This window comes from Aulostomus chinensis, chromosome 2 (assembly GCF_037954235.1).
Source record: "Aulostomus chinensis isolate RoL2024-O1b breed Wild chromosome 2, RoL_Achi_v1.0, whole genome shotgun sequence".
Lineage (NCBI taxonomy): Eukaryota > Metazoa > Chordata > Actinopteri > Syngnathiformes > Aulostomidae > Aulostomus > Aulostomus chinensis.
In genome coordinates, this window is record NC_141321.1 from 32518927 (window position 1) to 32530984 (window position 12058).

Sequence of the window (12058 nt, forward strand, 5' to 3'; positions counted from 1 at the left end):
GGACAGCGAGGGTGTGAAGCTCCGACCAGCTGCAGGTTTGTGTGTTGGTAGCTCTTCTACATGAAACGCTCGACCACAATATGAGACAGCATCCAAGTACGAACCAACGTTGTACCCCGAAGTTGACTGACATGTACTAAGAGCAAACATTGTCCTTAAAACAGTACTTTGTTGTGCCGAACGCATAAGTCGAGACAATAAGTTACGTTTGCTTTCACCCAGAAGATAAATCCGTGTGCCGCTTTTTAACATGAATTTTTAGCACAGTTCAATTTTCACTGCTCATGCAGCATAAAAGGAAAACTGCTTTATTTCAAACATTTACAGTAAATCTTTAACTTGTAAATCAAAATGTAGAAATCGGTATTTTCAATAGACAGTGACAGTTTACTTACACTCACTCTCACACACACACACACACACACACACACACACACACACACACACACACACAGCTATAAGAACAACCCATTGCTCTTCCCTCACAAAGTAATCTTTGGGGAGGAGGAGAAGAGATAGAGAAAGGGAGGGAGAAGATTTAGGGGGTGGGGGTGGGGGATAGCAAAAAATAAGGGAAGGATGCAGCCTTGTGAGCCAATTTAAGAAATAACTGCTGATGCATCAGCTATTGACTGTTTGAGCGCTCGTGATAACGCTCAAGGCGAAACTGGGAGCAAAATGACAGCATCAACTGCCTGCAATAACGTTCAGCGCGCCAGACCAAGGGAGCTCTAATTGACAGCTGTCAACCTAATGGGAGCCATGACGGAAGATTCCGGGAGAGGAGGGGGAAGAAACACTGTTTATAAACCATCAGCCACTTATCCTCAAGGAAGAGGAGGGAGGAAGAGGAGGTAGGGAGGGAGGAGGGGTGAGGGAGCCCTGGCTGCCCTCCCTGCCTCTCCTCCTCCCTCCCTTCCTTGTCTGTCTATGATTGTCTACTTGCTTGCTTTTTCATTCCCCCCTACTTTCTCGTCCTGCCCGTGCACATAATCTTTTTTACAATCTCATTCCCTTTCTGTCTTTGCCTATGATAGAATATTTAACTATGCAACTGCTCGCCCAGCGTCTCCCTCGCCGTCTCTCAGCTCATTGTGGCGAAGCGTTGTGGGGCAGGAGCACTAAGAAAAGCACGGAAGGCCATAACTAATCACAATGTCAGTTAGCAGCCTGGGAAAGACTCACTCTGCACAAAGTAGTGCTGGTAGCGAGGCTGAGGCCGGGACGAGGAGGGAGACGGTCGGGGGATGAAGGTGTTTGAGCTCTGCAACGTACAGTTAAGGAGCGTGGTCAGAGAGAGGCAGCGTGCTAGCTAAGACGCCTGGTGAGCGTTGTACGTCATCTCTCCCCTGCCCGTGTTTCCCGTCATCTTCATCTCTCAAGTATCACTCAAACAATAAAACAAGTATCAAGCATACTGAAGGTGCTCGCTTCAACCAGACTCCTTGGGAAGCCGACTGTAGTTTGCAGCGGTTAGTATCACATCTGAGACGAGAGAAAACCGCTGCTGAAATGTGTGATGCCTTTTTGAAACAATCAGACTCAAGAGCATCTCTGCTTTTGATAAACAGCTACAATTCCACCCCATAAATGACAATATGTCACGACGAGGAGACAGGAAACTCCGCAGCAATATCAGTGAGCCAGACAGTCCCCACGCACCTCTGAGTCCAGTCATTTACTTCATACATTCTGCACTAATTCACGAAAACTTGTATCTTTTATTAAGAAAACTATCCTGGGTTGGAGTTTGATCCATCAGCAGCCGACGCATGAGACAGCAGGGATTAAAAAAAAAAAAGTTTTTAGTTTGAGTCAGGAAGGAATAAGTCGCGCACTCGAGTCCTGAGGGTCAGTAACCTTGAGTGATTCCTCGACCGTCTCTCGGGTCATTTTCTGACAACCTCTCCGCCTCCACCCCCTGGACCATGCGCCACACCTTAGAGGGCGTTTGCCATCGCTGCCTGGCCCCTCTGGCCCCCCCACCTCCTTGCAACCCCACCCATCCCAAAACAGCTGCAACAATTAATCAAATAGTCTTTAAAAAATTACATATTTTATATATCTTTCTGTATTGTCTTTTTATATCTTAAGTGTCTTTGGATCCCGCAAAAGGTTCTGAAAAAATAAAACGTCATATTATTAATATTAGATGAGCAGCTTTGAAATGTTGCAGATGGACATGAGACGACAGAGCGACGAAGCAGCTCGTCCTGCAGGCGAGCGTCTCCCTAAACTGATTTACTGGGGAATTAAAGCCGACTTTACTGTGATTAAATGTAAGTTGAATGCAATGAAATGCAGTTTCATAGTGATACATGTTGCGAAGAGTACACGCATGCATTATAAAGTGGTGCTACGTGGATTAATGAATAATTATACACATGTTGGTGAGACATGTGCAGCTCACGTTGAGCTGGAGGACAAACATGTTGTTGATGAAACACTGCACATGAGAGCGTAAAGAGAAGGAGTTACATATGAAGAGAAGCTACAAGTCACAATGGCAGAACTGGTTATGGACACGGAGCTAAATTCATATGGGAAAATATTACAGAATACACGTAAGATGAACACTGATATCTGCAAAGGAGTTGAAGACCGTGTGTGATGATGAGAAGGAATAAATGCAAAGCCGGAGTTCTGAGGTTCATATGGGAGGAGAGGTTTGAGCTGATGCAGTTAGAGCAGTTAGGGTTGCCTTTTCTGACAGCCGATATTTACAGATGCTGATGTCCTCTATGTGGAAACATCTGTGCAAAAACAACTGGACATGCTCCTCATGTTCGTACATACGGATAAACACAGGTGGACACCATGAAAATTATGTCCTTCCCTTCCTAAACACGAGGAAACAGCAAAACGGGAACGCATGTATTCAGATACGTTACCACTACCTTGTGCTGATGAGGGGTATATAGGGTAGAGGTATTTATACATGAAAGATACAACATGAATTCTGTTATAAATACAAAACAAAGGTGATGTCCTGATGATGAATATCAACACATTCCTTGAAACAGCAGCAGGAAATGACGAGCAGTTTTAATTACATTACAGCTAATTGTGTGTAGATGCGAAGCCCGAATTAAAAAGGTGCTGATTTTAAAACACTCTTTTAATTATGACGAGAACGATCCAGGCCTCCTTCAAACAAGGTTAATTAGCTTCATTATATTTACATGTTTTATTAGACGCTGTTGCCTGTGACGACAATAAACCATAACATATTAACACGTTTAACATTAATAAAATCTACAGTGGACTACTCAAAGCCAAATCTACATTGTAGGTGCAAAAGAGCCCGCCTCCCTCGTGTGTGTGTGTGTGTGTGTGTGTGTGTGTGTGTGTGTGTGTGTGTGTGAGAGAGAGTGTGTGAGTATATTTAAATGGGCCACTGCATCTCGACTTAGATCCACCACGAGTGCAACGTTAACATGCATCAAGCATGATTAATCTCCCACTCTCATCTAACACACACACACACACACACACACACACACACACACACACACACACAGGCAGAGAAATCACAGAAATCAGTTGCTTTTCCTCCTCGGGTGCCATCTATCTCATGTTAGACAGAACCAGATCTGTCTTGATGCTAATATTTACATAAATCATGCTTAGCTTCTTTGGACGCCATGCTGATGATTTCTGAAACGTGTAAAAAAAAAAAAAAAAAATCACCCCCCACACTCCGGGAAAGTGTCATCAGCTAATAATGACCAGTGCTAACGTCATCAATCTGCAGTACACACACACACACACACACACACACACACACACACACACACACACACACACACTGCTACGCTAACACCGTGCAGCTGCTAAACATCCTTCATTTTGAATATCCTGGATTTAAAACAAAAGATTTTGTGGTTAAAAGGATAAAAGTCATTGGAAGAGTCTAAAAAAAAAACACAGGTAAGAAAATAAACTAGATCTTTGATGCTGAAGCTTCCTCTCTCACAACAATGATCTGTTTGGTCTCGTCCAGCTTTGAAGCACACGGACAAAAGCCCGCCGCTCGCCTCCGCATTGTCCTGTCCCGATGTTAGCAGCTCCGAGAAAATAAACAGCCATGTTCAGGAAACAGAACCAAGCTGTGAGGTAGAGCTAGCTTTCGAAGGCAGGCGTGCGCACACACACACACACACACACACACACACACACACACACACACAAACACACACACACACACACACACACACACACAAACACACACACGCGGATTTCTTTATTATAAAGAAAAATTTAAGGGCAAACATTTCGCCACCTCTGAGGAAATCCTCCCTTGTGATGGGGTGACAGGAGGACAGGAAGGAAGGGGTTAACTGGGGCAAATGAGGATGGTGTAAGATCAAGTTGATTACATCCAACTATGCCGCAGACCTAATTGGCGAGCGTGACAGTGTGTGGAGCTTGTCATCTCCAATCATTAGGCTTGTCAGAGATCCATCAGATGCTCGGCTAATTAGGAGAACGCTAATGAAGCTGGCAAAACAACTCCTCTTTTTAGACGGCTGAGTGTGCTCCATCACGGGGGGGGGGGGGGGGGGGGGGGGTGGGGTGGCGTGGTGGGGGTGGTAGGAGGATGGAGATGGAAGAGTGTAAAGTCAGATCAATTGTTTCCCCTTCACCCTACAGAGAAGTTTGCTGCAGCGTCGTCCATGTGGCGACGTGACACACAACTGAACATATTTATATCTCCACATCAGCAGAATTAAAGGAACCTTTTCAATAAACACGTTGGCCTTTAACCTGATTTTCCAGATTATCTCATTTGAACAAATTTGATGGTTGAACGGATCACTGCAGCTCAGCGTGCTACACCTGCTGCCTCTAACCGCTAACACTTCAAGATTCTCGGGGGGAGAGAGGCTGAACCGGCGACATAGACGATAGGAAAAAGAGAGAGAAAGGAAGAGATTTTGCTGCAAAATAACACCCCCCCCCAAGTTCCTAATCAAGGCCCATCATTTGCCGTCCTCCCATAACTCCTGCCATCACTACGGCGCAATCAATTTGTCATCACTCCCTGTATGCCATGCACTTCCTCCCAACCTTATAACTTGCAGCTGTGAGAGAGAAGGAAGGAGGGAGAGAGGGAGGGAGATGAGGAAAGAAGGTTGAAAGAACAAAGATCGGAAAAATTCGAAAGTCTGTCTCGTGTTTTTGCTCTCATCCGCTCATCAAAGAAATAAATGCCTCATTTTCTCTCAGTCCGGAACACTCACTCGCTCATTCAGGATGAATTAATAGGCTTTCAGTCATCCATCCATCTATACGTCCATCCGTTCACCCATCCATCCATCCTTCCTTTACCCCCACCCATTCTGTCCATTAGGACTAAAACATTTTGATCAAGTAAGGCCCTGGGCTGAGAATACATCGGGCTCTCTCTCTCTCGATCTGTGTGTGTGTGTGTGTGTGTGTGTGTGTGTGTGTGTGTGTGTGTGGCAGCAGCCTCTGATTGACCATTAGGGCCATTGATGAATGTGGCTGTCAGAGGGCAGACAATTAAATCAAATATGAAACAAAGTCTCTCTGACGGGCCCTCCTGATGGAGCAAACCAGTCTTCCGCCTCCCGATTAGACTAATAGTTACATTTTTCATACCACTGAGAGTGTGTGTGTGTGTGTTTGTGTGTCTGTGTGTGTGAAAAGAGCTGCGTGCTTGCTTATATGTACTCTAAAGTCACTGCAGCATGTCTGGCGTGCGTGCTCGGCTGCACATATGTAATTGTAGAACGTGTTTGTGTGTGTTTTTGGAAACCATAAATTGCAACTTTTCACAGCTTGAATCAAATCAAAGGTGAGCTATGGAGTCCACAATCCCACTTTCCCTCCATGGGCCATCCTCTGTGCACGCTGTTGTCTTTAGACCCTCCATTCAAGTGAGGGAAAATTACCTGAACAACAATTTCAAATGTAAAGAAAAAATGGCAGCGGCGTCAGAGGGACACGCGGGGCGGACATGTGATGTGGATTAAAATATAATTTAGAAGCCACATATTCATCATACTGGAGACAAGCGTTGAAGATGCAGCCTCGCTAAAAGAAAGGTGGAAAAAAAGGCAAAAATATCAGACAATATGCTCGTTCAATTCAAGACGTCATCGCAAAACACCTTTGCTATTATTGGCCGTGACAAAGTGTGTGTGTGTGTGTGTGTGTGTGTGTGTGTGTGTGTGTGTGTGTGTGTGTGTGTGTGTGTGTGTGTTGTCAAGGCGAAATGTGCTGCTGGAGGCTGTAGCAGGAGGGACCACAGAAGCTGTTGTTTTGTGGCCGTTATAGCGTCACATCCTAAGATCCAGAGACGAAACATTTACCTTCCAGGTAAACGACACAGGTGTGTAGATGAGGTGTAGAAGAAGATGGGTGTGGTCAGAGGAAGGTGCTGGAGGCCTGAGGTTTTGGGGGAGGGGGGGGGGGTCGCTTTGCACCGCTCACCCATTTTAGCTTTCAGTCCTGAAACTATAGTGGAGATGAGATGAACTCTGAGATCATGCGTGATTCCGACCGTCGGGTCACGTACATGTTGACTGTCATGGCTTCTGGTAAATGATCAGAGGAGGACAAAAAAAAAAGAAGTTAACTTTGCTTTGTCAGTCAGACTTGAGGGGGCGGGGACAAAGAACGCCACCCTCCTCCAAGTTAGAGGGGGGGGGGGGTTAAAAATAGTCGCGGAGACTAGGAGCGAAAGAACGATGACGACGGACGTTTGTGAAGCCAGACATGACTTCAGCAGGCCCGGCGTTTCGAGCAGAGTGAGACTGGAGAGGGTGAAGGGGTGGCTGGGTGGGCAGCGTGGGGGGGGGGGTGATTTATTGACATTTATCGGGAATGAACAGATCAAAGGCTCGCCCTGATGACAGGTGATCAATCAGGCGTCAAATCAAAGATGGCAATTGCCCATTAATTCTCTCTTCCAGCACACTCCCTCGCTGGGCTGCTGGATAATCTTTACACCAGCAGAGAAGTGTTTCCAGGCAAGAGGAGGAGCACATATTTTAGGTAGGAAGTTGTAAGAGGATAGAGAGCACTGGTGTGTGAAACGCACTCGTGTGGTCACTGCATCTCAATATTAAGCATCAAAACACTAAATGAGAATAACATGCTTGTGATGCTGCGAGCCAACGCGCACACACACACATGCACACCCCCCCCCCCCACACACACACACACACACTGGATATGAGAGCTGTTAGAGTGATGTCTTTGAGAATCAAAGATGGAAAGACAGACGACGTGAAACAAACATGGAAGGGAGTCGACTTCCTGTCGTTTACCAGGAGACTTCAGCTTCCCAGCTAAGGAATCAGAAAAAGCATCAAAAGCCCCTGTGACAGTTGGCTGACCCCGAGGGCTCGCCGAACCTCTCCGGTATGGATCCTTAATTCCACAGTCAATAACTACAAGCAGAGAAGAAGGAGGAGGAGGAGGAAGGGGAGGAGGAGGAAGGCACCGAGAGGGAGTAAAAAAAGATCTGAAAGAAGACGTTGAATGAGTGGAGAGAAATTAAATCCTGAAATAGGAGACACTGACCCTCTTTGCCAGACACAGGAAAATGGAAGCGCAGGACAGTTCTGTCCCCACGGCTCCACTTTTGAAGAATGTTCTCCCTAAGGTACTTTTGGGGGGGGGGGGGGGTTATCTCAAAAGTACAACACCGGTCTTCATGAGGCCAGAAGTATACATTTTTTCAACAGAAAAGTGCACAACGATAAGCATTTTACACACACACACACACACACACACACACACACATACACACACACACACTGCACCTCCAATAATGAGGGTGTAGCTCAAGTGCAATGCCGCTGACCTGTGACCTTTTAATCACACAACACGATTTTCACACTAAGTCCCACCTCTACATTAAAGCTGCGGGGGATGAAAATATCATGAATAGTGACTACGGGTTCTTCTCATGATCTCGTCTATTTTTCTTTCTTTCTCTGGAATATCCGATGAACGGTTTGTCTCTCAAGCGTCAGAGTTGAACGTCTTCCCTCCTGAGACCAGCATCCCTCTGCACAGAGGCTTTCACACTCTCAGTTGACAACAAATGTGTGACGTTTGTGTTTCAAAAGTGACTAATTTCCTGATGATGGCGTGAGCGACTGCCTAACTCATCTTCTCACACACTGACACAACAACAACAACGTTTCTGGTGTGTAAAAGTGAAGTTTTTAAAAAAAGAAAAAGAAAGAAAGAAAAGTAAAAAAGGCTTTGGTGAAATAAAATGTTTAGAAATTCTGAAAATTGGTGGTAAAGTGTAGACGTGGTTGACAGCCTGATTTCAGGAGGCAGGAGTTGAGTGGAGGGGAGCTGCAGCGGTGAAACTCTTTCCCTATGTTTTCACGTTATTACGTGGAAATATCAATGAAAAGTAAGTGAATGAGTGTGGTGGGGGCACGAGCAGAGAGAGAGGGGAGCGCGAGAGAGAGGGCGAGAGAGAGAGAGAGAGTGAGTGAGAGAGAGAGAGAGTGGGGTAAATTCCATGCAACCCAAAGCCAGTATGTACCTGCGGCGCGCCGGGGCGCTTGCTGCTTCCTCCGCGGCATGGCAGCTTCTGGGGCCCGGCAGGGAGTTCTTCTCAAGCCCCGGTGATCCGCGGCTTCCTGGGGGGATCCGCGGGGCTTTGATACAGTTTTCCCCCTGGGTGCGCTCTCAGGGCTCCCACATATAGATCGGGTGTGTGAGTAGGTGGTGGTGGGTGTCCAGTTTTCGCACACACACACACACAAAAGAAATCAGATGAGAGAAAGCCAGTAGGGAGGATAATAAAAAAAGAGTGGGGAGAAGGGGGAGGAGGAGAGTGATTCCCCCGGCTGGCTGCTCTCTCTGTCGGTCGCTGTCTCGCTCTCTTGCCCGCTCCGACTTGGACGGACGCGGAGAGGCTCGGCGGTAGAAAAACACAGACGGGAGGTTCTGAGCAGCTCCGTGTGCCTCCGTGTGCTCCTCTCCGGAGGCTGCAACAGGCGAGCTTGAAGAGATAAAAACCAAATGATGGCGTCAGTCAAAAGTCCGCAAACATGGAGGGGGGGAGGAGGGGGGGGGCAGACAGCACATCAAGAGCTGACACAACTGAAGCCCTGCGCCTCCTCTACGGTTCAACCTCTCCGCTGCTGATAGGCGTCACGTAGCTCCCTGTCTCTCCCTCTCTCTCTCTCTCACCAGCCCATTCTCTCTCTCTCTCTCTCTTCTACCCTCCTCACTCCCCTTCTGTCAGTCACCGCCTGATTCTAGACCCGTTTATTCCAAATGAGCAGGTTAATCAGAAGCTTCTGGTGATGCCTTGAAATGCGCGTCATGTCAGAGAGAGAGAGAGAGAGAGAGAGGGAGAGAGAGAGGGAGAGAGAGAGAATGGCAGCCTACTGTATCACAAAAAATACACAGTATCACACGCACGCGCACCCGCGCGCTGGCTGACAGAATGCATACTTACTTTATGTGGCGCAATCCACGAGCATTTTGCCTCCCGGTAAATCACGAAGCCAACAAGAGCCGCTGAAACGTGCCTGGAAGCATCTTCCAGAAATCCACTCGCCTCTGGCAAGTCCTGACGGCGGTGAGGAGGAAGAGGAGGAGGAGGAGGAGGAGGAGGAGGAGGAGAAGCCACATGCAGCTCCTTCAGTTTTGTTATTCTCAGGACCCGACAGTAGAGGAAGAGGAGGATGAGGAGGGAGAAGAAGAAGAAGAAGAAGAAGGAGGAGGAAGAGGAAGAGGAGGAGGTCTCACACGCTGCCCAGCGCGTTGTTATTTTAGTTGCTTTGAAAAAGAAAAAAAAAAGAATCCGGCAAAAAAAAAAAAATCAGTCAGTCAGCGCTCGCGTGTGCGTGTCCACTGTAACTGCGTGTGCGTGAATCGATGAGATACGTGCTTGATTGGGTCTCCCTTGTTGTAATAATGTACATGAGAAGGAGGAGGAGGAGGAAGAGGAGGAGGAGGAGGAGGGGACGGGCTCCCATGCATGCAGGCAGGCAGGCAGGCTGGAGCGCACGGATCTGCCTTCTGCCAAACACTCTCTTGGCCGCTGATGTGACTTTTCTCCCCCTTTTTTCCCCTTTCCTGATAGGAACTATTTAAATCAGCGACGCGATGAATCAGACGTAACGCCGCGCTCCGCTCTCCTCCTCCTCCTCCAACGGAGTGGAGCAAAGCAAAACAAAACAAAAATCCTCCTGAGCTTGTTGGACGGTACTTTAGTCTTCTCAGGTAAGTTCCTCAGTCCAGACGCGCGCTGAGATTCGCTGGAGATGCTGCTGCTGCTGCTGCTGCTGCCGCCGCCTCAGCAGGCTTGTCGAGGTTGCTCCTTTTCTTTCTCTCTCCCACTTTTTAAAGTGTAGTTTTTGGATTCTGTAGTGGAAGAAGGGATATACACATATATATGAAATATACATAAACATATGTATATTTATATATGTATATCCTCCTGCCTCCTGTGTTTTCAGATAATCCTCCGCGTGGCTTCACCCAGACGACGACGTAGAAGAGAAGAGAAGAAGAGCGAGGGCTCTGGGAGAAGCGGGTGAGTTGCCTCCCTCTCCGCGCCAGATGTGGTGCCGCCGCCGCCGCGTCAGTTTACCGGAGAAACGGCTTTCTTTCTGGGATCTCCTCGGTCGCGTCTGCTCGGGTTGAACCGGAGGGGAGAGGGGAGGAGGGGGGGAGTCTGTCACTCAGTTCACCCTCGTCGTTCACCGGTTCGGTGGGAGGTTTCGGTGATTGGTGACTCTCCGCGCCGACGGAGGTGGACGTTTTCTTCCAAATCTCGCCGCGAATGTGTGCGCCGCTCCTCCACCGCGCGCCGTTAGATCCGCCCAAGCATCTGTCCGTCTCTCCATTGGCGCATCCATCAGTGTCACACACACACACACACACACACACACACACACACACACACACACACACACACACACACACACACACACACACACACATTCCTTGCGATACTACAATACCCCTCCCACCCCACTGTACACACACACACACGCACACACACACACACACACACACGCGCGCGCAGAGCTCGTCTGACTGACTGAGCTTCAGGAAACACCTTCAAGTCGCCGAACGCAGACATGAAAATACTTCTACACCCCCCCCCCCCCTGAAATTGTTCCAATACTACGTGCAACTCTGGTTCTTGAGGGGGACTTGATTTGATTTTGGATTTTAAAGAATATTCTACAGTAGTGAGAAAAGAAGTGATGTGTCAGTGTGAAAGATGAGAGACGTCCCGGCAAATAGAGGATCGATGTTTTGTGCAAAAGGAAATCGGATTTGTTTTTATTATAATGAATGCAACTTTTGTCAATTTAAAAAAAAAAATCAAAATTTATTTTTCTAAAAAAAAAAAACCTTTTTTTTTACAATTCAATATCCAAGATAATTTAGCTCGTTTAATTCGGGGTTTTATTTTCATTTGAGCTCTTTTACATTCCTCCGTCTCCCTCTGGAGCTCATTTAACTAATTAAAAAAGCAGAAAGGTGTATTTTCTATAGTCAGCGAGGCTCTGAGCCATCGCGCTGCCTGACAGACACTTCTTTTATACTGGGGGTTGTCAAAATTATTATTATTATTATTATTTTATTATTATTATTATTATTATTATTATTATTGGTTTCATTGTGACAAACTTGTTCCAGGAAGGGGGAAAAAAAGGTTTTGCAGCTTTTTTGTGCCAGATGTTTTTATCAGGAACTGAGTGTGTGTGTGTGTGTGTGTGTGTGTGTGTGGACATGACAGAGTGTGTGTGAGCTGCCAGTACAGGGAGGTGTTGCCCCCCTACGCTGGTCTCCAAAAGTTCTGTGGAGCCTCAGACGGTCAGGCAGCTGTGAATGTTCTAGAACGCGTCTGCAGGCCCCAAGAAATCATCTCTGAATGAACCAGAGGAGGAAAAGGAACTTAGTTGTTTTGGGTTTTTTTTACCTGAGACTTTGATGTCAAGAGTGTTTGAGAGCGAACGAAAGAGGGAGAGAAAGAGTAAATACCTCTAATATTTAAACAAAAATAGAAGCATTTTAAAATAAAACAACTTTA

The 12058-nt window shown here is 47.0% G+C and overlaps 1 protein-coding gene across 1 annotated transcript in view; it reads right to left on the reverse strand.

Moving 5' to 3' along the window:
* Nucleotides 1-10842, reverse strand: part of tshz3b (teashirt zinc finger homeobox 3b) — a 48891-nt gene extending 38049 nt beyond the window's left edge. Inside the window, exons 1-2 of the mRNA XM_086190455.1 lie at nt 9464-10842; nt 8540-9001 (exon numbers count right to left, since the gene is read on the reverse strand). Coding sequence (XP_086046581.1) covers nt 8540-8579 — 40 coding nt within the window. The 5' untranslated portion in view covers nt 8580-9001; nt 9464-10842. The remainder of the gene's footprint in view (nt 1-8539; nt 9002-9463) is intronic.
* Nucleotides 10843-12058: the final 1216 nt, after the last annotated feature.